The 26,135-nt window shown below is 50.9% G+C and overlaps 1 protein-coding gene across 1 annotated transcript in view; it reads left to right on the plus strand.

Moving 5' to 3' along the window:
- Positions 1-26,135, plus strand: part of Arhgap23 (Rho GTPase activating protein 23) — a 73,077-nt gene that overhangs the window by 34,186 nt on the left and 12,756 nt on the right. Inside the window, exons 8-20 of the mRNA XM_026387120.2 lie at positions 1,346-1,501; positions 1,710-1,821; positions 1,968-2,025; positions 3,634-3,777; positions 9,297-9,614; positions 10,845-10,906; positions 11,148-11,278; positions 11,779-11,900; positions 12,260-12,415; positions 16,212-16,290; positions 20,343-20,416; positions 20,555-20,644; positions 21,264-21,389. Of these exons, the coding sequence (XP_026242905.1) occupies positions 1,346-1,501; positions 1,710-1,821; positions 1,968-2,025; positions 3,634-3,777; positions 9,297-9,614; positions 10,845-10,906; positions 11,148-11,278; positions 11,779-11,900; positions 12,260-12,415; positions 16,212-16,290; positions 20,343-20,416; positions 20,555-20,644; positions 21,264-21,389 (1,628 nt within the window). The remainder of the gene's footprint in view (positions 1-1,345; positions 1,502-1,709; positions 1,822-1,967; positions 2,026-3,633; positions 3,778-9,296; positions 9,615-10,844; positions 10,907-11,147; positions 11,279-11,778; positions 11,901-12,259; positions 12,416-16,211; positions 16,291-20,342; positions 20,417-20,554; positions 20,645-21,263; positions 21,390-26,135) is intronic.

A 26,135-nucleotide genomic window follows, 5' to 3' on the forward strand; every position in this document is an offset into this window, starting at 1 on the left:
ATTTCCTTCCCTCCCTCTCTTTCCTGCTCTCATTCATTCATTTGTTCCTTTCTCCTTTTTATCCACTCATTTGCCATTCTTTCCTTGCCCCTCTCTTCCTTCTTGCTTCCATGCTTCCTTTGTATCTTTCATTCTTTGTTCCTCACCTTTACTTTCCAACGAATATTTGTGTCTGGCCCTGAGCTAGGCTCCAGGGTCTCCTGGGGGGCTAGAGGGTCAGACAGAACCAGCCAGAGGTGGGATGGGTGTGGTCTAGGGAGTCCAGGAGGACAGGGAAGGGCTGTGTGGGGTGTGGTAGGCACAGAGAGAATGTTGGAAAAAGGACCTTTTTTTTTTTTTGTACCAGGGGTTTTGAACCCAGGGGCGCTTAACCACTGAGCCACATCCCAGCCCTTTTTTATTGTTTATTTTGAGATTGGTCTCACTAAGTTGCTAAATTGCTGAGGCTGGCTTTGAACTTGAGGTTCTTCTGCCTTAGCCTCCCCAGTCACTGGGATCACAGGTGTGTGTCACCACACCCAGTGGAAAATGGACATTTTGACTAAGATTTGAAGGATGAGGAGTTAAGTGTATGGACGGATGTTCAGGGAGAGAGACGGGAATATGCAAATTCCTCGGGGTGGGAGAGGCAGGATGCTCTTCCTGCAGCCTTCTGGTTCAAGATGTCTTGTCAGTTGTCAGGGCTTGGACTTCACCTTGAGAGCAGGGGAGACACTGAAGTCTACACCCCCATATTGGGAATGGGGGGCAGGAAGAGCAGGAAGTCAGGGACTTTTTGGATATGCCGGGTTGCAGCTGAGGGAGTGAGGGATTAGCGGCCTGAGGCAGGGTGGAGAGATGCCTTCTGTAGCTGTCAGCCAGGGAAGACCGAGGGACTGAGGGCAGCTGTCATATATTCTGGGTCTGATGGAGAGAGACGGCCTCTGCCCTGAGGAGCTCCCAGTATGAGGGGTAGACACACCCCTGACCTGGGGGAGGCACAGTTCATGCTTTCAGAGAGACCCTTAGTCTGATGGGGAGACAGAAGTCCCTGAAGCTTCCACTATGAGAGGGGAATACTGGCTCTGCCCTCAGAACCTGTTCTCAGGAAGTGGCTCATTCCCACCTCAAGGTGTCCTCCATATGAGGCAGAGGCTCAGCCCCTGCTGAGGAGAGAGAGTCCCTAATCGGTCTTGTGGGCCGGTCACCCTGGGCGGTGGGTATGGTGTCAGCACGGCCTGCAGTGCTTGCGGAGCCTGTGAGTGTGCTCTGAGCCTGATGCACAGGGTGCCGGGGTTGAAAAACCAGGGTGGGACAAGCAGGTCAGTCTTCTGCCACCTTCACATTTCCCTTCCTTCATGCACAGATGAGCCCACCAGCCCCAGTATTGACCTCCAGGCCAAGCATGTCCCCGCCTCTGCAGTGGTCTCCAGTGCCATGAACTCAGCCCCTGTCCTGGGCACCAGCCCGTCTTCACCAACCTTCACCTTTGCCCTGGGCCGCCATTACTCCCAGGATTGCAGTGAGTGCTCCCTGCTCCCCGACACCCATCTCCCCAGCTGCTCAGTCCTCGGAGGCCTCTGCTGGGCCTGTGGCCTGGTGTCTGTTCTCTTCCATCTGGGGCCCCATGGGGAGAGTCACCTCCTGGCCTGGCCCAGAAGGGAGGGCTCTAGGGACACTCCCGACCTGCTGCCCCTCTGACCTGAGGCCCCACGTGGGTGGCTTTGCAGGCAGTATCAAGGCTGGCCGCCGTTCCTCATACCTGCTGGCCATCACCACGGAGCGCTCCAAGTCCTGTGATGATGGGCTCAACACCTTCCGCGACGAGGGCCGGGCACTGCGGTGAGGCTTTGTCTAGGTGTGGGTGGGCCGCCACAGCCACCCTGGCCATCTTCTCCTGAGGCTAGACCTTGGGGTCTGGTGGGTGACAAGAGAGCCAGATCCTTCCTGTGCTTCCCACACCTTCACCTTCGATCCTTGTTCCCCAGGCGCCTGCCAAACCGTGTACCCAGCTTGCGGATGCTTCGGAGCTTCTTCACTGATGGGGTGAGCAGCAAGAGTGCGCGTGCGTGTGCGAGGGTGTTGGGGAGGGCTGGAGGCCTTGGCATGGGTTCCAGGCCTGTGCCTCCTGTGACCTGAAATGAGCCACTCTGGTTCCTTGTTCCTTGCTTCCTGCACCCCTGACTGTCCCAGCGCTCATGTGACCCACCCTCCTCGAGCAACGTCATCACTTAACAAGACTGCACCTCCCACCCGAGGACACTGCTCTTGTCATCTCCCTTCCCCCAGAGAGCCCCTTTCTCATCTCCCCTTAACTGTGTGACTCACTTTTTCACTCTCCTCCAGATTTTTTAGGCCTGCTCTGAACTTTCAGCCTCCGCCCCTGGCATTTCACGTCTCCCCTGGTGATACTGTGTTCCTCAGCACTGGGGCATTACCAGTCCCCCCTGTCTTCTTACCTGCTGGGCTCCCAAGCTAGAACACGAGCTCCCAAGGGCAGGGCTTCCTGCTGGGTCCCCCTGTTGCCTGCCACTGTGCCTGCCCAGAGGCACTGCTGTTGTTTTCGTGGTGTCTTCAGGCGACCCAGTGAGATTGATGGAGAGGCTGGAGTCGCCACCCTCTACACCCGGGAAGACAAAGGATCTGGTCTGTTGTGGCTGCTTTTTTAAAATTTTTTTTTATTTTTTGGATACCATGGATTGAACCCAGGGGTGCTGTATCACTGAGTCACATCCCTGGCCTTTATATATATATATATATATATATATATATATATATATATATATATATATATATATATATATTTAGTCATAAATGGACACAACACCTTTATTTTATTTTTATGTGGTGCTGAGGATTGAACCTCGTGCCTTACATGTACTAGGCGAGTACTCTACCACTTGAGCCACATCCCCAGCCCCGTTTTTATTTTTTATTTTGAGGTAGGGACTCTCTAAGTTGCTTAGGGCCTAGCTAAATTGCTGAGGCTGGCTTTGAACTCTTGATCCTCCTGCCTCAGCCTCCTGAGCGGCTGGGTTTACAGGTGTGCGCCACCGTGCCTGATTGTTTATGAACTGGAAAAGCCATTGTGATCTCAAACTCTCGTATCTTTGGTTAGTTCAACACCTTGCAGATATTGCCACCTGGCTTTACTCTTTTATCACTTCCTCAGCTTACTTAACTCTCCCTTGACATGTCACTTCTGATGCTGGAGTCCTGTTGACACTATCGCTTCCTCTGTTTAACTCCTTGTGGACATGGCAACCTGCTCCTCTCACTCAGTTCTTTGTTGATGTTCCCACTTCCCCTGTTTACTTAACTCCTTGTTGACACGATCTCTTCCTCTGTTTCCTTAATTCCTTTTAGGCTGTAAAGTTAAAGGAGGTTCCAGATTGGCTTTTTTAGCGTGGTAAGGCATGTGGTCTGGTGGCGTGTCACACACAGCCTTTCCTCCTTTCTGGCTTCTCCATTACGTCTCATGACCTCAACACAAATGGCCCAGAGAGAGAGGAAGCAAGGCCTCTGGGGTTACAGCACGTCAGAGTGTAACCCGGACATACGCCAGGCCCTAGTGGCTGCAAGTGCTGTATGGGGTTCCTGAGATGCTGGTACTGTGGGAGCCACCCTAAACTGCCCTCTGTTGTGTCCTTGCAGTCTCTGGATAGCTGGGGCACTTCTGAAGATGCTGACGCCCCTTCTAAGCGACACTCAACCTCTGACCTCTCAGATGCAACCTTCAGCGATATCAGAAGAGAAGGCTGGTTGTATTATAAGCAGATCCTCACCAAGAAGGGGAAGGTGAGATGGGCGGAGGAATGAGCTGGGGGCGGATGGAGGCTGGCTCCTGTGGAACTCTCCAGCTCCTCGACACCTACCTGCCCTGCACCACCCTTGGAGCCAGGAAAAAAAAAAAAAAACAGCTTAGATTGTAGCATGAAGGATGAAGGTTAGATGCTGGGAAGGATTCCGGGTGTGGGGGGGTACTTAAAGAACTCATAAAAAAGAGATTAACAGGAGAGGAGGTCTTTGTTGTGGGATGGATCTCATCAAATGATGTACTACCAAAACCATCCTGAACGATCCTTGGTTGGCAGATAACCCTGCAAATGGCCACTGGGGCTCACGAAAAATGAGGAGCCAAGGCCAAGGTGATCCTTATAGGGAAGTTGAGGTCGAGAAGAAAACAGAGGCCAGCCTTTTCAGGGCTTCCTCGGACCTGCAGAGGGTTCAGTCTTTATCTTAAAGGCAATTGAAAATCCCTGGGGCTCTTCAGGGAGGGAGTTGCAGCTTTAAAATGACCGTTTCCTGGGGACAAATAATAGAGGGGCCACCCTGGAGGCAAGAAGACCATTAAAAGCCAACGCAGAGATCCAGGTGAGAGACAGGGGGATACGTACTGGGGGTCTTGGGGAGGTGGTGGGGAGAGTGCTGGAGGGAGAACAGGTAAGAGCCTGAAGAGAGAAGGTGGTTCCCAGCTCCCTGGGGCATGAGCCTAGGTCGGTGCCCTGAGCTGGGAAAAAGCCAGGAGGGAAGGTGGTTTCTGCAGCCCTTAGCTGTCCCTGTAGTCTACCTGCTCACAGCCAGCAGAGTGGTTAGGACAAACCTAGTTTTGACTCTCGATGACACTGCATATTACTCTGAGGGCTTGGGACTCACCCACCTGTGACTCAGTGTCCTCATCTGTAGGTGGAGTTGACAGTAATCTCCACTCCTACATGTGTCGCTGGGGATTAAATGAGCTGATCGAAGTTACGGGTTTACCCAGCACCTGCACCTGGGAGCTGCTGTTCTGCCTTCCTGCCATTACAGGCCTCTCGGTGTCAGAGGGGAAGAGTCCAGGGCCTCTGTGAGTGCCAAAATCCAGGGGTGTTCAAGTCCCTTATATAGAATGGAGTAGTGTCTACATATAACCTACACACATGCTCCCAAACACTTTAAATTCCCTCTAGATGACTTATACCACTTAATACAATATAAATGCTATACAAATAGTTGTTATACTCTAATTGTTTATGGAATAATGACAAGAAAAAAGCCCATACATGTTCAGTATAGACACAGGTTTTCCTTAAATATTGTTGATCCACGGTTGGTTGAATCTTTGGGCATGGAACCTGTGGATATTGAGAGCTGACCGTATTTGAATTTTCCACCCTGCCCCTGGGGATCTTGTGGTCCCTTGGAAAGAGCATGAGCTCTGAGACAGACAGACTCTGAATTTCTGCCCAGCCGTGTTATCAAGCATATGGCTTTGGCACCCCTTTAACTACCCTGTGCCTCCCTTTTCTAATCTGGAAGATGGGGACAGATTATTCTACTCCAAGGGAGATGGTGAGGATGGAGTGTGACGTATGGTCCAGGCAGGTCTGATACTCACTGCCGGTGAGCACTAAGCACCCTCTGCTTGGGGATCTCTGTTGAAGTTCTAGAAATTTAGGGTGAGGGAGCCCTCCCAGCCCTGCCCTCCCAGGGTTCATGACCATCCAGCAGAGAAAACTCATGTTGCCAAATAGTGACAAGTGTCTAGACTGTCAGGATGGGGGGTGTAGAGGCCTCTGCAGGGCAGGGTGGGAGTGGGGGCAGGTTTCCAAAGGGCTGAGACATGAGACATGAATCCATGCTGCAGAGACGGGAGGAGTGGCCTGGGCTTAGACGCCCTCTTGGCAGGTCTGGGGGAGAGGCGGGAGGTGTGCTGGAGCAGGCTGCCTGGAGCGCCCAGGGCAGGAGGTGGGAGATAAGGTGGGGAGTTGGGTGGTTGCCAAAGCACATGGGGCCAGACACCCAGGGAATGCCTGTCTTGGGTTTAAGGTGGGCATGGAGTGGGGAGATAGGGGACATCAGTTGTGTCTGTGACAGGAGACAGTGTTGTTACTGTTATCTAGGTGAGCAAGGGCCCTGTTCGAGTCCAGACATTGGGTCAGGAGGAGGTGACCATTTAGAGAGAGATTCTAAGGGAAGGGTGGCCTGGGCTTGCTGATGGCCTGGATGTGCAGAGGAAGGAGGAGGAGGAGGCAGGTGGCTCCTGGCTTCCTGGCTTGGGCTGTGGGAGAGGTGGAGGGTGTTAGGACCCTCCCCTGAGACACTGGGCATTTGAGGAGCAGGTTTGGGGAAAGGGGTTCTGTTGAGACCATGTGAAGTCTGAGGGCCCTGGGGACACACCCTGGCCGGCCAAGGTATCCTGGGCACAGATGTCCTGGGCACAGAGATTCTTAGGAGACAAGTGACACTGGGGAGGCTCCCCTGGAGAGGGCCTTTGTCTATCCTGTGTACACAGGTGCCTGTGGCAGTAGGAACAGGGAAACAAGGCAGTGGACCCATCTGAGCCTTGAGAGATAGTGGGCGGGGGAGGTGGAGCAGGCCATGGAAACCAGAAAGAGCCAGCAGGATGGCAGTTAGACCAGAGGGGGGACCTGGGAGGGGGCAGGGGCAGCTGTGTGAGGTGAGCAAGAGGAGCTGTGGCGACAAAGCCTTTCAGAAGCCACTTGAGTGTCCTCCTGAAAGCAGCTGGCTCCTCCTCCCAGGTGCTCTGTCCCCAGCTCCAGGGCCCCTGGCAGCCCAGTTTCAGAGTTTCCTGGGCAGGGCTGGGAACTGGCCCCTTCTTGTTCACTGACCAATTCTAGAGGATAGGGGCTTCTAGTCCCTTGTTGGCAAAAACCCAATGTTGCTTGTCTCCTGGGTGTCATGACCTAGCAGTTAGGGGAAGGGTCTTTGAGTCAGCTTCAGGCTTTCCGTCTCTCCGGGGCCTGATGCCATCTGCTCCAGCAATCCCAGCCTCCTCGTGTACCCTCCACCTCACCCGCTCACCAGTTCTCAGCCTCCTGCAGAGACCACTGACTGTCAGTATGGGGAGGGTGTGACACATCCTTAAGCCCTAGAGCTGACATTTGAGCTGGATGTGGCCATGGAGGCTTGTCAGCATAACCCTCAGGTATTCTCAGGGTCACTGGTGCCAGGGAGGGGGCTTGACTTGTCCAAAGTCATCCAGCTGGTTTAGTCCCCTGGTGATGGTGTTGGGGGCGGTCTTGGTTCCACCTCATTCTTAACACTAAAATCCTTCTTGGAGGAGAATTCTGGTAATTTTATTGTTAGGACTGCCATCTCTACTTTGAATATCCCTGTCCTGGCCCAGCAGTGCTGGATGTTGGGCAGGCTTGCAGCTTGGGATCAACCCTAGGGGAGTCACCCTGCCTTGGTCTGATGGAGCACCTGCCCTCAGGCTGTGCCAAGGACCATTGATTTGGTAAATACTGATGAGCACTTGCCCTACATCAAGCCCTGGGCTCTGGGCTCTGGGCTGTGAGGCATGGAGGTGAGGAGTCAGAAGAGCTCCCTGCTCCTTGGAGCTTGCCATTTACCGGAGAAACTGGAAACGAGAATGAGCTGAGATCGGAGTGGGTGCTCAGAGAAAGTGAGTGAGGGGAGATGGTGTGTGTGGGGTGAGTGCCTTTAGAAAAAAAATGGCCAAAGGCGGCCTCATTGAGGAGGCGATGTCTGTTATCTTGGAGCTCAGATCTGAGGGGTGAGAAGGAGGCAGTGACATATGAGAAAAATGAGAAGAAGGGGCCCAGGGAAAAGGAGCTGCCAGTGCAAAAAAGTCCCCCCAAAAGGAAACCAGGACGGCTCACTGTCGAAGCCCTGTGTCTTGTGAGTGGGTTTGGGGGGTGGTAGGACCACACTGCAGAGGACCTTCAGTTTGGTTCAATGCTCTCAGGAGAGAATGTTTTACAAGGAGAGACATCCTTTCCTTCACCTTTGGAAACGACCATGCAGCTAAGGACTACAGAGTGGGCTGAGGAGGTGAGTAGGGCCTGGAAGGTCTTTGTTATGGTCTAGAGGAGAGTTGTTGATGACGTGGACACAGTGGTTGTGGCAAAGGCCATAGCACAAGTCGGGCGCAATGGTGCACACCTGTAGACCCAGCGACTTGGGAGGCTGAGGCAGGAAGTTTGCATGAGCCCTGGAGTTTGAAACCAGCCTTGGCAACATAGTGAGAGCCCCATCTCAAAACGAAGCAAAACAAGCAAACAAACAAAAAAGTGGCGATGTGTGACACTCTGGAAAGCTGAACAGTCGTTCTGATGAGTTGGATGTCAAGGGCGAGGGAAAGGGAGGAGTCAGGGGCAACTCCCAGGTTTCGAGGCAACTGGGTGGATTGACTGAACTGGAAAGATGGGGGCGGGTGGAGAACAGGTTTGAGTGTTTGGGTCACGTGCCCTGTCATAGTGAGCAGGGAGCGTGTGAAGTGCCTGTGGGACTTGTAGGTGGAGACACTGAGTAGGCTGTGGGAAGTTCAGAACCAGGCTGGGGCAGACAGACGGCGGGCCAGGGCTAGACATTTTGGAACCACCATCAACAGATGGACTGGGTTTAAAGCCAGGGCATGGATAGTGGCCCTGTGAGCGGCTTGCAAGGAGAGGAGGGCCCAGGAGAAGCTCAGGAGCTCCTCGTCTGAAGGGCAGGTCTCTACCTTCCATTCTGCTGATATTTGGGCCAGAGACAATGCTTTGTTGTGGGGGGGCTGTCCAGTGCGTGGTGGGGTGCTTAGCAGCATCCTTGGCCTCCACCCACTGAGTGCCATGCCCCTTTCCCCCATATTTGTTCTCCAGACAAATATCCCTGGAGGGTGTGTGATTGCCTTGGTTGAGAACTGAAGGTTTGGAGGATGTGGGGAGGGCCATAGAGGAGCATAAGAAGGAGCCAATAGAATCAGGAAGAACCAGGGAACTTGGTGGTCTCGGATGCCCAGAGAGGCCTTGAGAGGGAAGGCGGGGCCAACAGTGTCAGATGTCACTGACAGGTTAAGACAGGGCTGGCCACAGCGACTGACTGGCCACTTGGTGGTCCTGGGTGACCCTGAGAGCAGCTTTTGGGCAGCGGATACGGAGTGAGGTCTTGAGTGAGAGACAAAGAAGTGGGAAGAGCAGCTCCCCAAGTGTGTGGGCTGCTCTGGACCAGTTTTGCTTTGAAGGGCGGGTGTAAGCGTTGGGGTGTGGACCAGGAATGGCTTGACAAGAATTTTATTTGAGGGTGGTGCTGGGTAGGGGCCTACGTGTCCTTACAGAGCCTGGTATTGGTGTTCTTGTTTAGAGAGGGGGGAGGTTGGGGTCCTGCGAGGGGCTGAGAGCGCTGGGCAGGTGGAGCTGCTGCAGAGTCGCGGGCTGTGGGCGGGAAGCTGCGCAGAGGCAGGCAGGTGGACGGGCCTCCTACTGGGGGTGAGTCGGCCTCCTTCGCAGTCGGCAGCCCCTGCGGCTAGGGGCCGAGGGCAGGCCTGATTCTCACATTTCGCCATCTCTCTCCCACCCCGTGTCTCCCTGCAGAAAGCGGGCAGCGGCCTGCGCCAGTGGAAGCGGGTGTACGCCGCGCTGCGGGCGCGCTCGCTCTCGCTGAGCAAGGAGCGGCGGGAGCCCGGGCCGGCGGCGGCGGGGGCTGCGGCGGCCGGCGCAGGTGAGGACGAGGCGGCGCCCGTCTGCATCGGCTCCTGCCTGGTGGACATCTCCTACAGCGAGACCAAGAGGAGGCACGTGTTCCGGCTGACCACCGCTGACTTCTGTGAATATCTCTTTCAGGCTGAGGACCGGGATGACATGCTGGGCTGGATCAGAGCGATCCGGGAGAACAGCAGGGCCGAGGGCGAGGTGAGGCCCGGGCGCCCCCGCCGGGCCACGAGGGCAGGGCAGGCTGCTTTTCAGTTGCTGTGACCTGGGGTGACCCCTCTGAGCCTCATTCCCTCTCCTGAAAGAGGGGCTAGCAAGCGTCTTCCCCTTGCCCACCTGGGTTTTGGTGTGAGAAGGGCACCAACGGTGGCTCATAGCACCTGGCGTCCTCCTGGGCAGTGACTGGCAGTAGGGAGACTAACAGCAGTGGTGATAGTAATTACTATTATTGTGGGGACCCCCTTGGGCAGCCCCTGGCACAAAGAGAGCAGCTCCCGGCCAATCGCAGCCTGTCTCAGTCGCCTGGGGGCGGAGTCTTATGGAGCGTAGCAGAACAGGTGCTCCTGCGCCAGCAATCGCTCCTCCGCTCCTCCGCAGGGGATGAACAGAGCGACTTTCCATGAGAGGCCAGGAAGCTCAGCTTTTGGTTGCAAGTGGAGAGGGGTTGAGCCTAGCACTTTGGAAGGGATTTTGGGAGAAATCTTGGGATAGCTGTCCTGGGTAGCTATCACCTCTCTCCATGGCCCTGAGCTGGGTCTCCATTCCCCTTGCACCCTTGGGCCAGGTGCCTGGACACTCCTGCCTAGTTAGGTGGGGTTTTAGGCTTTGAGGTAAGGCTAGTCTCTGCCAATACAGAAGTGTGCCTGGAACTGGGTCCAAGTGGCCGTCTGCTTTGGTCATGGGAGAGGGGCATTAGTGCAGAAGGGCCACAGCCTTTCTCACCAAGGACATGTCTTCTTGCTGATTGGCCCTATCCTCCTCAGGAGAGCATCTTTCCTCATGTAGGGAGGGAAGTACCTGGAATCTGGGCCTCTGTTCTGGAGGCCTGGTTGGGCCATCTCCAGCAGGGCACCGTCGGGGGCCCTAAGTCATCTTCATTATGGCAATAGCTGTGCCTCATGGGATGCTGCCTCTGTGCCCACCAGGACTGATGAGTGCCATGTGCACAGTTCTGCACCCAACCCTGATGTGCCTTGTTAGTCCCTCAAGTTTATCACTGAGGTGACTGAGGCTCAGACAAGTGTCATACCCAAGGTCACACAACTGATAGGGGTACCCAGCAGTCCAGCCCTGGTCTTTCTCACTGCAGGGTCTGTGCTGTGTACCTGGAGATAGAGGAGGGGGATGCAAAGCTGAGATAGGGCCAGGAATAAGCCCTAGGGTGGGTGGGCTGTGGGCACTGACGTGGCTACTCTCTCCTCTCTTTCTTAGGACCCTGGCTGTGCCAACCAAGCTCTGATCAGCAAGAAGCTTAATGATTACCGCAAAGTGAGGTGAGGCCCACCCCTCACAAAGTGGTCCCTGCCGGGGTTGGGGTGGGGAACTCCAGGCAGAGGTCATTCTCTGGGCCTACCTCCAAGTTGCAGGCAGGGCATTGAGGGTCTCCAGGGCCCAGACAGGCATGGGTGGATTGGCTCAAATGGATGGGAGGTCCCAAGTGGCCAGAGGCCAGGGTGGGTGACATGCTGGGCCACCCCAAATAAAAATCCCTTATTTTCCCCTTTTCCCTTGCAGCCATAGCTCTGGGCCCAAAGCTGATTCCTCCCCAAAAGGCTCTCGGGGCCTGGGGGGCCTCAAGTCTGAGTTTCTCAAGCAGAGTATGGCACGTGGCCTCAGGACTCAGGACCAACCTGCAGGGAGCAAGGGTAGGAAGGTGGCTGCTGAGAGGGGTGGTGTGTGTGGGGGGCCTGTGGGTCTGCAGGGAGGGGAGGGTGTTCCACGTGTGTCTGAGAGGGCCCAGGGGCTCTCAGAGTTTCAGGGCTGGATCGGCTTGGGCCTCCATAACACGCATGCTAGGTGGGCCTTCCAGCCTCTGCCTGTGTGCCTTTGGAGTGAGAGGCTCACTCTTTCCAGAAGCGGCTTTGGCCATCTTTTTACACTTTTGGGTGTTAGGAAGTTCTTCCTTTGGTCATAACAGAATCTTTGGTTCTTGGTTATACCTCACAGTTTGGTCCTGAGGCCCACAGCAGTCCTTACATGGCCCGGAGCCTCTCTTCTGTGGAATGGGCCTTCTCATCCCCCTCAGCATCCTGGCTGCTTCTGTGATGGAGTCTTCATCATGTCCCAATGTGTGAATGTGACTCTGAGGGCATTTGATCCCCCCTGTGCTCTCCTAGCTCACCCTCTCTCTCTCTGCCTCCCCCAGATGACAATGCTGCTGCCCCCAGAACACCCTGGGGCATCAATATCATCAAGAAGAACAAGAAGGCCACCCCCAGGGCATTTGGGGTCCGGCTGGAGGAGTGCCAGCCAGCGACAGAGAACCAGGTGAGTCCCTTTATGCTTCCAGAGCAGATGGGCTGGGGCAGATCCAGACATAGAGGGCCAAAGTTGCAGGGATCATGAGACCAGCTCTGTACCTCACACAGACATGGCTGGAGAACGGCCCAGAGAGGTCCCCTCCCCATCCTTCAGGAGGGTGCAACAGAGCTAAGGCCCAGCCCTGCTCCTTTTTGGTCTATGGCAAGGCTCTGGCATTACTTCTGGCCTCCACACTGGAGGCAGGAAGGGACTTTCCTCCTGGGGCTCCTGGCAGGCACTCTAGGTCTTGTGCTGCCTCTATTTTAGCTTCCCCATCCCCTCTGGCCACATCCACCCTAACACCTCTGCCATATCCATGTGCCCAGCGTGTCCCCCTGATTGTGGCTGCCTGCTGTCGCATCGTGGAGGCCCGGGGACTGGAGTCCACAGGCATTTATCGGGTGCCTGGCAACAATGCAGTGGTGTCTAGCCTGCAGGAACAGCTCAATCGCGGGCCCAGTGACATCAACCTGCAGGATGAGGTGGGTGCGGATAGAGTGGGTGGGAGTGCTCTGCTGGGGGGTCTGTGGTCTACTGGGCTGTGTTCACTGTACCCTGCCATGTGCCATGGTGGCAGGAGAGGAGCTCCACACAGCTAGCCCTGGGGGACACCTGCCCAAGGCTGAAGCCACACAGAATGCAGTCCTGGCCTGGGAGGCTCTGAGTCAGATTTTCAAAGGTGGCAGTTTTGTCTGAGCCTTTAGGTTTCACTAAAAAGCAGTGAAAACCAGGCAAGGGACATTTCGGTAACAGTGTAGAGTCAGCATTTGCAAGTAACTAGCAAATTCCCTGGGGAGGGGGCAGCTAAGTAAACACTGTAGGCTTTGGTTTCCCTGTCACATAGCTTCCTCCTACTTCTCTACTTCCTCTCCTTTGCAATTTTTTTTTTTTAGATTTCTTTTTTAGTTGTAGATGGACATTATACCTTTATTTTGTTTATATATTTTTTTATGTGGTGCTGAGGCTCAAACCCAGTGCCTCACACATGCTAGGTGAGTGCTCTACCACTGAGCCACAACCCCAGCCCCTCCTTGCAGTCTTTTTAACAATGTAAAAACCATGCTTAGCTCAAGGACCATACAGAAAGGCTGCTGGCTGGATTTAACATCTGGGAGGTGGTTTGCAGACACCTGGCTTAGAGGAAGGGGACCCTTGATGTTTTCAGGATGGTCACTTGGGTGGCTACACCATGGGAAGAGAAGAGAGTGATCTGATGAGATGAGATCAGCCCGGTGTGAATATGGGCATCACTAAGGGTCAGGAGGAAGGGTATTGACAACCGTGCTTAAGAGTCTGTAGCAGGACTGGCAGTTCTCAAATGGTGTTCCCCAGAGTCTTAGGGTTCTTGGAGGTGCCATGGGAGGCCAAGAGTATGTCAGGACCCCTTGTCCTTGCTAGAACTAGAGCTGCCATGCTTTGCTCTGCCTGTTATCTTGAGTTTTCAGGTATGAATTTATTTGACATAAGGAGCTCTGGTAAAAAAAAAAAAAAAAAAAAAAAAAAAGACTTTTTGGAAAACTCTACATCTGGCCAGTGAAATCCCATGAGTCATTTACCTGAATGTCTCCTGTCATACATAAGAGTAGATTGTGGACAAGAGAAAAGGGTGATCTGCCATCGAATCAAAGCATGTGAACAGAGGGCGAAGCTGCTGAGGGCTGGAGCAGGGGCTGAGTCTTCTATCATTTTGTGGTGGTACTGGAGATTGAGCCTAGGTCCTTACACATGCTAGGCAAGTGCTTTACCACTGAGCTACACTCCCAACAATTTTATTTTATTTTGTTACTGGGGATTGAACCCAGGGTGCTTAACCACTGAGCCACCTCCCGAGCCCTTTTTGTATTTTATTTTGAGACAGGGTCTCATTGAGTCGCTTAGAGCCTTGCTAAGTTGCTGAGGCTGGCTTTGAACTTACCATCCTCCTGCCTCAGCCTCCAGATCCAGTGAGATTACAGGTGTGTGCCACTGTGCCCATTCCTTCCCTGGTGCTTAAATTGGGAAGGCACAATTGAGAGTATAATCTGAGCAAAGCCAGTGCTTCAGGACGTGTCTGATGGCTACAAATGTGGAAGACCTGGAGCAGGTGGACAGGGGAAAAGCCCTGATGAGAATGTGGGCATCACTAAGGGTCAGGAGGTCTTGATGGCCTATTTTAGTCAGCTTTTTTGCTGCTGTGACTAGAAGACCCAACCAGAACAATTATAGAGGAGGAAAAGTTTATTGAAGGGCTCACGGTTTCAGAGGTCTCAGTCCATAGACAGCCAGCTCCACTCTTCAGGATTCAAGGTGAGGCAGGACATTGGAAGAGTGTAATGGAGAGAAGCAACTCACATGATGACCTGTAAGCAGAGAGGGAGACTCCTCTCTACAGATACAAAACACACACCCGTAGCCACGTAGCCACGCCCCAAGGAACCACTTCCTCCAGCCACACCCCACTGCCTCCAGCCTCCACTCAGTTAATCCCATCAGGGATCAAGCCACTGATTAGATTAAGGCCATAACCCAATCATTTCTCCTCCAAACCGTCTTTCATTCTAACACATGAGCTTTTGGGGGACACCACACCTAAACCATAATATGGCCCCAGGGGAATGGGGATGAGGGAGCAACTCTAGGAACCGGCTGTGCGAGGGGAAGGAAGGATGACCAGGAATATTAAAAGTTTGAGCTGGGGGTGGAGTCTCTGTCCCTGACAGAAGTGAGCGATGAGCAGCTTTAGACTTTGGAGAGAGGTTGGGTCAAATATGGCCCCATTGGCTTTGGGATGGCAGTAAGTCACCTGCATGGAGTGTCAGCATCATCAGTCCATAGGCTGAGATGGACTGGGGAGTGGCCTGAGTTTATGCTGGGACTGAGTGGGGATGACTAAGGGGACAGGGTGGGCAGCAGGAAGTCTGGGTCTAGCTGAGTGGGGTGGCAGGAGGGGGATGCCCAGGAAGCTGGGGCCGGGGGCACAAGAGGAGTCCTAAGCATCAGCTAAGCTCTTAGACCTGGCAACTGGGAGATGGGAAGAGCCTGCACTCTTATCCCTCCTGGAGCTTGGAATGGGGTGGGCAGGAGCCACGCTGGGTGAGGGTGGACATATGAAAAGCACATCACTCTGCCTCAGCCAGGGAGAGCCGCAGGGCGTGCTGTTTGGTCTTAGACACCGCTGGTGGTGGGGGGTGCTGGAAGTGCCTTGTGTGGAGCTGGTGGGGCGTGTATTGTTTGCAGGACTGTCCGGCATAAGCTGTGGGTCCATTGTGACCAGTGTGTATATATTGTAATGATTGAGTTGTGTCTGTTGAGGGTGCTTTGAACCAGCCCCAGCGAGGTGTGGCTCCTGACTCTGCCGAGGTACAGGGTGATGCCGCCCCCCTGTGGACAGAAGGGGTTGAGACCTCTCCGTTCATTCTATTCAACCATGATCCATTTAGACCAGGGTTTCTCCACCTTGACACAGTTGGCATTTTGGGTAGAATAATCGTTTGTTGGTGAGGTTTCCTTTGCATTGTAGTAAATTTATCGATGTTCTGGGCTTCTATGCACTGGATGTGAGTGGCCACCCCCAAGTCATAAAAACCAAAATGTCTCTGGACTTTGCAAAATTTCTTCAGGGGGCAACATTGCCCCCTGTTTGGATTCCTGTGATCTAGTCAGCTGCTTCCGCTCATTCTTAAGAATAAGGTAGACAGGAGTCCTTGCTCTCACAAAGGACACTGTCCATGGGGAGATAGGCTTGAACAAGGGAGCAAAAACAGAACAATGACAGATTTGGGTAAGTACCATGGGAGAAGCAAAGGTGGGGCTGTGGTCCAATCAGCATGGCAGTGGTGTCCGTGGCTACTTTGGCTGCAGCAGGTAGTCAGGATGAGGAACCAGTCACATACAGAGCAGAGCTTCCAGCTGAGGGAAGAGCAGGTGCAAGGGGCCTGAGGCAGAAAGGAGCCAGGCATGCACTGCTGTGCCATGGATGCTTACCCTTTGGGGAGGAAGGGGTGTCTGAGGATGACTCTTCAGTGGATGGGGGGAGCACTGGGAGACAGGAGCTGATTGGTCCAGCAGGGTGCAGAGAGCAGGCTCTTGCTCACTCTGTTCCTCATGGTGCCTGGCCCAAAGAAGGCCCCTGGTCCTTTCCTTGATGGGCAGTGCTGGTGCAGTGGGCTCACTGGAGCAGGGAGGAGCTGGGGCCAGGTGTGTGCACTGGTGAAAAGGTGTGGGCAGCTGGCCTGAGGGTGTGGGTTTGGGTCCCTGGGGTGGGCCCTCCTGTGGCCTGACATCTTTGCCCCTCCCCAGCGCTGGCAGGACCTCAATGTGATCAGCAGCCTGCTCAAATCCTTCTTCCGAAAACTGCCGGAGCCTCTTTTCACCGATGGTGAGTAGGAGCAGAAGCGGGAGTGGGGGGCAGCAGTTCACCTGCCCTGGGCGCTTTTCAGTTAGAGCTGTGGGTTATAGTCTTTTGATTTAAAAAAAAAAAAAAAGGAAGAAGAAACATGTAAGAAACTTAGCTAGTGCGAAGAGAATCAAGTAACCAGCAGAGGTCCCTGTCCTTCCTGCGCTGCTTTCCCCAGAGGTCACAGCTGATACCCCTTCTGGGCACTTGCTGTGTGCCCACTCCCTATGACAACTCCTGAGCCAGGTCCCGTGGACCGCTTTACACAGGAAGCAGAGGCTCAGAGAGGTAGAACGCCTTCCCAAGGGCACACAGGCCGTCAGGGGCGGAGTCTGCCCCAGCCCAGCTCATGGTCATGAGTCTGTCGTGTTTCCTTCCTGATGGTCTTACTCACATGAGAAAACCCCTAGGCCGCCCTGGTTTTGGAGTCGGAGCTCAGTGGCGTGCTGGTAAGAGTTTCACATCTGGCTTTCCAGGGAAAAGCCTGGGTGGGTCGTATTTTCCTATTACCATGGTGTAAATACTCCCACTGCGGCTCATTTCAAGCCACTGACATGATGTCACCAACAGAATTAGGAAGAGAAGCTCACAATTTGGTCTCAGGATCCGGTGTGAACAGCTGCAGCACACTGTTGATTGAGTTGTTCTTCTTTCTTTTCTTTTTTTGGGATTGAACCTAGGGGTACTTAGCCACTGAGCCACATCCCCAGCCCTTTTTATTATTTTGAGACAGGGTCTTGCTAAGTTGCCTAGGGCCTCGCTAAATTGCTGAGGCTGGCTTTGAACTTGCGATCCTCCTGCCTCGGCCTCCCAAGCCACAGGGATTACAGGTGTGGGCCCCCACACCTGGCTTGAGTTGTTCTTAATAAAAGTAGGGTTGTAATTTGGGGATGCACTGGTGTCACTGCAGAGAGCCCTGCCTCACTCTCCTCCTAAACTACATAGTTTCACATAGTCCGAGTAAACTAAATTCTCTATGGACGGGTAGAGGCAAATATTGTCTTCAAATATTTGCTATTACAAACCCTGCTTCAGTGACTCCTTGAACATGTCCTTGCATGCCTAGATAGATTCCTGGACACAGCATTGCTAGGTCAGTGTCCCTAAAGAGCATTGCAAGCTGATGTGAAATTGCAGAGGAGCCCCTAGTTCCCACCACCACATCCCCACATCCCCATCAACATTGGGTGTTATCAACTTTTTAGTTTTTGTTTTATTTTTGGTAGCACTGGGGATTCAGCCTGGGGCTTCACACATGTTATTATTATTATTTTTTTTAATATTTTATTTATTTATTTATTTATTTATTTATTTTTTTCGGACACAACGTCTTTGTATGTGGTGCTGAAGATCAAGCCCGGGTCTCATGCATGCCAGGCTAGCGCGCTACCACTTGAGCCACATCCCCAGCCCCTCACACATGTTATTATTAATATTTTAAATTTTTGCTAGTCTACAGGAAATAGCATTTCTTTATTCTCATTTTTATTTTCCTCATTACTAGAGAGATTAAATAAATCTCTTCTGTTTTCTTTCTCTTTTTTTTTTTTTTACAGCCCTGAGGATTAAAACCAGGGTCTCACATATTGCTAAGCAAGCACTCTACCACTGAGTTACATCCCTAGCCTTTTTTATTTTTATTTTTTTAAAAGGAAAGGTCAGAAACAATTTATATATAAATACGATTTATTGAGGTGAATCTTTTTGGTGGTGCTGGGGATTGAACCCAGGGCCTTGTGCGTGTGAGGCAAGCACTCTACCAACTGAGTTATAACTCCAGCCCTTATTTTTTATTTTGAAACAGTGTCTTTCTCAGGTGCCAAGGCTGGGATTGAATTTTTGATCTGCCTCAGCCTCCTGAGTAGCTGGGATTACAGGCATGTGCTACTGTGCCTGCCTAAATCTCTTTTTATTAGTTTATTGGCTTTTTTTTGTTTTTGTTTTTTCTGTAATCACTTATCCATATTGCATGCCCAGTTTTCTGTTGGGTTCTCTTTTTTTGGTATTGGCCCATGGGGACAAATTCTTCATATCTTTAGCTTAATCTAATGGGTTTTTGCAAATATTTGCTCTGGTCTGCCATTTCCCTTTAAATCTTTCAGTTTAGAAGCGGGGCGCAGTGGTGCACCCCTGTAACCACAGAGGCTCAGGAGGCTGAAACAGGAGGATGGCAAGTTCAAAGCCAGCCTCAGCAATGGCAAGACGCTAAGCAACTCAGTGAGACCCTGTCTCTAAATAAAATACAAAATAGGGCTGGGGGTGTGGCTCAGTGGTTGAGTGCCCCTGAGTTCAATCCTTGGTACAAAAAAAAAAAAACAAAAAAAAAACAAAAAAAAAAACCTTTCAGTTTAGAACTGAAAACAATTTTTTTTAAAAAGTGTTGAAATCATTCATCTTTTTTAATAGATTCTGCATCCCATGTTTAGGTCTTATGATTGTAAAACTATTTTATTTTTTTTCCTCAATGATCTTTTAATTTACATATTTGACTTTATCAAATAACTTCATTTGTATATTATGTGAGATAGAAATAGACCTCCCCCCAACCGATGATGGCCACTTGTCACGGGGACATTTGTCAACCCCCATCTGATTGCTGCCTTTGTCATGTGAACAGTCCTCCACTGCCTCCTCATCTCCCTGTGTTTTCTGCTGAAGCCCAAAGCTTGTGTACCTGGGATCCACAGGGTGCCTCTGGCCCTCACCATTCTTTTAAAAATTATTATCCTTGGGGCTGGGGTGTGGCTCAAGTGGTAGCGTGCTCACCTAGCATGCATGAGGCACTGGGTTCGATTCTCAGCACCGCATAAAAATAAAATAAAGATGTTGTTTCCACCTAAAAAAAAACTAAAAAATAAAATAAAATAAAAGTTATCCTTGGCACCGGGCACAAGGCTGCATGCCTGTAGTTCTGGCAACTTGGAAGGCTGAGGCAGGAGGATCACAAGTTCAAGGCCAGCCTCAGCAACTTAGGGAAAGCATTTTTTTTTTTTTTTTTTGTCTCAAAAGAAAAAAATAGGGCTGGGGATGTGGCTCAAGCGGTAGCGCGCTCGCCTGGCGTGCGTGCGGCCCGGGTTCGATCCTCAGCACCACATACCAACAAAGATGTTGTGTCCGCCGAGAACTAAAAAATAAATATTAAAAAAATTCTCTCTCTCTCTCTCTCTCTCTCTCTCTCTCTCTCTCTCTCTCCTCTCTCACTCTCTCTTTAAAAAAAAAAAAAAAGAAAAAAAGAAAAACACCTGGGGATGTAACTCAGCATGCCCTTGGGTTCAGTCACTGTTAACACACACACACACACATCTTGTTCTTATCTAGGTGAATGCTATATTATTTTTTGGAGCTAAGGAAGGAACCCAGGCCTTGCACCTGCTGAGCATGCACTGTATCTCCGAGCGACGCCCCTAGCCTCCCTGATGAATTTTAGAATAGACTCACTATGTTCCATTTTTTAAGGTTCCCCATGGACTCTGGGAACTTCAGGAGTTGGGGGACTCCTGATACGGTTTGGGGTGTCTGGAAGCCTCCTCCCCTTTCTTCTGACCTGCTGAATCTTGGTGTCCTTGTCCTACAAACTGAGGCAAGGAACCCTTTCTAATATCAACACGTAGTTCAGGTCTTTATTTTTTGTATTTTGGGGGTGCAGGAGATTTGAGCCCAGGGCCTCAACATGCTAGACAAATGCTTTGCCACAGAGCTACCTCCTCTTCACTTCTTATTTTTGAGACAGGACCTCGCTGAGTTGCCAGACTGGCCTCAAACTTTCAATCCTCCTGTTTCAGCCTCCCAAATTGCTGGGATTATAGGCAAGTGCCACACATCCGAAGCTCAGGTCATATTTCTTCCCACACAAACTCACATGGGCTGTCAGGTCAGTGCACACCTGATTTGGCCCTGGAGCCCCAAGGTGGAACCATGGGCGCAGAGCACGGCCCTCGGGGCAGGGCCTTCTCCGTGGGCTGAAGCAGCTCCTGTCCCCCCTGGCCTGGGGACCGGCCGCCTCCCACCTCTAAGGAGACCTCACTCTTTTCTAGACAAATACAATGACTTCATTGAGGCCAATCGCATTGAGGACTCGAGGGAGCGGATGAAAACCCTGCGGAAGCTGGTGAGGACGGGCTGCCCTTAGGCCAAGGTGACCAAGGGCGGGCAGGGGCCGAGGGGAGAGTCCAGCCTCCCTGGGGTGGGGACAGGTGGGGTGGGGGGGCTGTCACAGCCTGACCCCGGCCCTTCCTCTCCTCCCCAGATCCGGGATCTCCCGGGGCACTACTACGAGACGCTCAAATTTCTCGTGGGCCATCTCAAGACCATTGCGGACCACTCGGAGAAAAACAAGGTGGGCGGGGCTCCAGCACGGCCTGGAGAGAAGAGTAGGACTTCTGGGGTCCCCTGTGCTCTAAGTCCTCCTCCCTACGGCCCTTCTATCCCCCATGCCATCCACTGTATGCCAGCCAGGGCTTTTTCCCCAGAGCGCAGTTTCCCGTCTCTGCAAGTCTTCCAGAAGCCGACAGCCATGGCTCCCCGGGTGTGGTAGAAATGTGTCCTCTAATCTAGCTCAAAGCCTTGCATTGCATTTTTCTAATCAAATTCCTTGTCTTTTGGTTCTGCAGGGGGGAGAATGAGGGGAGTAACAGGATTTTTCCTATTTCTAAAATACCCTTGGGATCTCCCGACATGTCTCCTACTCCAAGGTCCCCCACTGCTGCACTAACCCACTCTGGGTGACCCTGTATAGATGTTCAGGTTGACATTGCTCATGGCTGTTAGGCCTGGGCATGAGTGGGACTGAGATCTGGCCTGCGCGCCACCTGCCAAGCTCCTGTAAGCCCATGCAAGGAGATGTCTAGTCTCAAGATGGGACAGCTCAGGATGGGGCTTAGAGTGAGAGAGGACTGAGAGGTGCTGGGTTCAGAGCTCAGTGCACTGATCCCGGTCTGCTTCCCTCCTCTGCCCAGATGGAGCCCCGGAACCTGGCCCTGGTCTTTGGGCCAACGTTGGTGAGGACATCTGAGGACAATATGACAGATATGGTGACCCACATGCCTGACCGCTACAAGATCGTTGAGACGCTGATCCAGCACGTAAGCAGCCTGTTCTGTGCATGTGCCCTGACAGCGTGGGGACCCGCCATGTCCTGAGCACCTTGCACCTGCCATACTCAGTGGCTGAAGAATATGCGGCTGGGGTGGCGCATGCCTTACCAGCAACGGGATGCAGAACAGGAATGAGTGGTAGAATCCCTACCATTCTGGGTTGTCTGGTCCTCAGCAGGAGGACCAGGAGGCCCCCAGGCCTCCAAGATGCAGTGAGAGGGAGAGGGAGGAGAGGTACAAGGGCCTGGAGGGTACAAGTGATGAATGCAGGAGGGCCTCAGAGGTGCCTGGGAGACACAGGTGCAAAGGCCTCACTTGGGCATCAGAGGCCTGGTCTCTAGTGCTCCAGACCCCCACCGGCCCTGGGGTAAATAAGGAAGAGGCAAATGGGGCAGGGCACATAGGCTTGAAACAGGACCCTGCCCTGGTGCACTGTGTGTTTCCTGCTGACTGACTTCCCTTCTGGCTTCCTGGTGACACCTTGAGCCTGGCCCATGCAGGCTGAAGAACCCAGAGGGGCCAGCAGAGGGCGCAGGAGGCCTTAGTCTTCCACAGCCAAACCCAGAGGCAGCACCACTGGCTTCTGGGGGCTCAGGGATGATTTTATGAATCACTGAAACCAGTGGAGTCTCTGGTCCCTTCTCTGTGCCTGCGCCCGAAATAAGATTGGCAGCTGGTTATCAGAGGAGGTGCAACTAGAACATTCCTGCACTCATAGACACTTTTTGGCTAGGGTCTGGGGTAAGGGGGTGTGCTGGGGATTGAACCCAGGGGCGCTTAACCGCTAAGCCACATCCCCAGCCCTTTTTTATTCTTTATTTTGAGTCAGGGTCTCGCTAAGTTGCTTAGGGCTTCACTCAGCTGTTGAGTCTAGATTTGAACTCCTGATCTTCGTATCTCAGCCTCCCTAGCTGCTGGGATTACTTTAGAGAAGAAAAATCCAGGTCCTGTTACCCCCCATTTAACAGATGAGGAAATGGGCTCAGAGAGGCAGTGCCTGGCTCAAGTTCACACAGTTAATAAGTTTTGGTATTGAATAACACCCCATTGTCTGGATGCACCCTAGTTTGTTTATGCATTCACCTACTGAAGGACATCGGATGAGTCAGCTTTCTGTCACTCTGATGAACATCTGAGATGATTAACTTAGCGAGAGAGAAGCGGGCGGCTCTGTAGCTCCAGTTCACGATGGAGTGGCCCGGCCTGCTCTGGGCCTCTGGCAAAGGCTGGAGAGCTGGGGGCGCAGACTCCCAGGAAGCCAAGAGGCGGGCGAGGAGACAGCCTCCTGGGCTCACAGTCCCCCTAGGGCAAAGCCAGTGACCTAAGGACCTCCCACTAGGTCCCATCACTCCCAGTAGGGCCACCTGGGACCAAGTGGGGACCTCTGGGGGAGGCTTGTCCAAACTGTAGACTCATGGTTGCTTCCAAATTTTGGAAACTTCCTGAGTCTCTGAGATTACAGGCATGCGCCTCCGGCCTGACTTCGTTTGTTGTTGTTTAATATATATATTTTGATTGCCAATGGGCCTTTATTTTATTCATTTATTATGTGCAGTACTGAGAATTGAACTCAGTGCCTCACACATGCTAGGCAGGCGCTTTAACCACTGAGGTCCAGCCCCAGCCCTTCATTGTTGTTTGAATTTGGGTTTCTCTGAAGACCATGATGTAAAGCATCTTTTCACAGCTTATTTAATGTTTTTTTTTTTTTAAAGAGAGAGAGAGAGATAGAGAATTTTAATATTTATTTTTTAGTTTTCGGCGTACACAACATCTTTGTTTGCATGCCAGGCAAGCGCGCTACCTCTTGAGCCACATCCCCAGCCCTTTCACAGCTTATTTACCATCTGTCTTTCTTCTTTGATGAGGTGTTCAAGGTCTTTGGCTAATTTTTTGATCAGGTTGTTTGATTTCTGATTGTTGAGTTTTAAGAGTCCTTTGTTTGGACGACAGTACTTGATCAGATGTAGACTCTGCCGATAATTCTCCCAGTCCGTGACTTGTCTTCTCATCCTCTTAGCTTGTCCTTCACAGAGTTGAAATTTTAATTTTAAAGTTTTATCTCATCAATTATTCTTTCATGGATTATTGTTATATCTAAAAAGTCATTTTATATGCAAAGTCATTGAGGTTTTCCCCTCCACAGATTTTTACCTGTAGCGCTTTCATTGTGATTTAGCTCTAGGTATTTTATAATTACACTATAATTTCCTCTTGAATGCAAAATTACTCCATGGTATCAGTGCTATGTTTCCAGACATGGGAAGTCTTGAGGGGGTGTTTAGGTTTTTCTAACTGTTGTTATTTCTCATTTTATCCCATTATGAGCAGAGAACATAGTCTGTATGATGCTGATTCCTGAGGAGCTATTGAGAGTTCCACTGTGATTGGTTTTGAATGATTTATGTGTGTTCTAGAAGAATATGTTTAGTCATTGAATGAAAGAGTCTAGGTGTGTTCACTAGATGAGACTGTTCATTGTGTTGTCCAGAGCATCTTTCTTCTTATTTTTTTTACCTACCATATTAATTTTTCTAGTCCTTATAGTTCTATGAATTGTTTTTTGATATATATAAAGAGATGTTAGCCAAATGCAGTGGCCCACACCTGTAATCCTAGCAGCTTGGGAGGCTGAGGCAGGAAGTTCACAAGTTCAAAGCCAGCCTCAGCAACTTAGTGAGGCCCTAAGCACCTCAGTGAGACCCTGTTTCTAAAAACAATTAAAAAGAAAGGACTGGAGATGTGGCTCAGTGGTTAACACCTGATATCAATCCCTGGTATGAAAAAAGAGAGAGAGGGCTGGGGTTGTGGCTCAGCAGTAGAGCGCTCGCCTAGCACATGCGAGGCGCTGGGTTCAATCCTCAGCTCAACATAAGAATAGATAGATGAAATAAAGGTATTGTGTCCACCTACAACCAAAAAAACATTTTAAAAAAGAGAGAGAAAAAGATGTTAGATGCATACATGCTATGATTTATTATATTTCTTGATCTATTGTTCCTTTTACCAGTATAGAATATTCTTCTTTGATTCATGACTTTTCATACTTTCTGTGTTGTCGTGTTTAAATGTCTCTTGTAGACTATATGTGGGTATGTTATAAACACACACACGTACTTAATTTAAAAATGTAACCCTTGGTCTCTAACTTTTTATTTATTTATTTTTTTGGTATCAGGGATTCAACCAGGAATGCTTAACCACTGAGCCACATCCCCAGCCCTTTTTAAATTTTTTATTTAGAAACAGGGTCTTTCTCAGTTGCTTAGGGCTTCACTAAATAGCTGAGGCTGGCTTTGAACTTGTGATCCTCCTGCCTCAGCCTCCAGAGCCGCCGGGATTACAGATATGCACCACCATGCTCAACAGTCTCTCACTTTTGATCAATGAATTTAATTCATTTATTTTGTTGTAATTTTTAGACCATTAGTATTTATTTCTGCCATCTTAAATTTTGTTTTCTGTTTACTGTATTTTCATAGTATATTTGTTCATACTATATTTGTTTCTTTACTTGTCTGTCCTTCCTTGTTTTGGATAGACTGAACTATTTATTTTCCTGATATGAAATTATACATTCTATTTTTATTCAGGAAATTACCACCTACTTGTAGAAACCTATACTTAGACTTAATTGTCACTGTCAATTTCCAAAGCTTATCAGTGTCTATGGCTTTCAAGTATAAAAGTCAAGTGCATTACTGTCTGGTCTCCCTTCTGAATTTGAATTCCAGTTGTTGTGCCTGCATTTCATGTGTTTGTATATGTATGTGGATTTCACTGCTTATTTTGATAACAGAACTCTTTTCTATGCTGTTTATTCATCTTTCTCAGAGCTTACTTCTTCAGCCAGGATTTATTTCATTACTTGCTCAAGTACTCAAGAGAATCTTTGTGTAGTGAACTCCCTGATGTCTTAGAATAGCTTTATATTCATGCAAATTTAAATGAAAGTTTGGCAGGGTATAAAAATGATTTTCCTTTAACACAGAGGAAATATTATTTCTTTGTTTTCCTATGTCTATTGCTGCTGAAAGCTTAACATATAGTTGGTCATTTGTAAGCAATCTGATTTTTTTCCCAAAAAATACTTTTAGAAGTTTTTTCTTTAAGATTCTCAAATTTCCCAAGATATATTTAAGTGTGGGGGCTTTTTTGTTTGTTTTTTTCTTGCTAAATGGCCAAGGCTGGCCTTGAGCTTGCCATCCTCCTGTCTCAGCTTCCTGAGTGGCAGGGATTACAGGCATGTGCTAACCAGCTTTTTAGTTTGTTTTGGGGTTTTCTGGTTTGGGTTTTGTTTTGGTTGAAGTGCAGATAGAACCCAGGTCCTTGCATATGCTAGCGCTCTACCACTGAGTTACATCCTCAGCAGGTGTGAGGCCTTTACTTTATCCTCCATCCTGTTACTTGTGAGAAAGCTCTTGCTTTCTTTTTCTGGTCAGGGGACTGAGTTGTCAGCATAGCCTCAGATGGTGCAGGTGGTGTTGGGCACACTCAGCTCCAGCAGCCATGTCTGGCCTTCTACCCCCAGTGGCCCTGGCTGCCACTAGAGGGCTCTGTTGCCCCCCACCCTGACTTCAGGACTGTGTTGAAAAACAGGCAAAAGCAGTGTCCAGGGCCTGTCACCTGTCTGTGGTGGGCCCTCTTCCACCCAAGTCTGAAATTCCCTGCCTGATATACGGGGGTCCTGCCTTTTCTCTCCCTAAGGGTTTCTCACAGTTTGTAGGGTTAGTT

This window comes from Urocitellus parryii, chromosome 7 (genome assembly GCF_045843805.1).
Source record: "Urocitellus parryii isolate mUroPar1 chromosome 7, mUroPar1.hap1, whole genome shotgun sequence".
Classification (NCBI taxonomy): domain Eukaryota; kingdom Metazoa; phylum Chordata; class Mammalia; order Rodentia; family Sciuridae; genus Urocitellus; species Urocitellus parryii.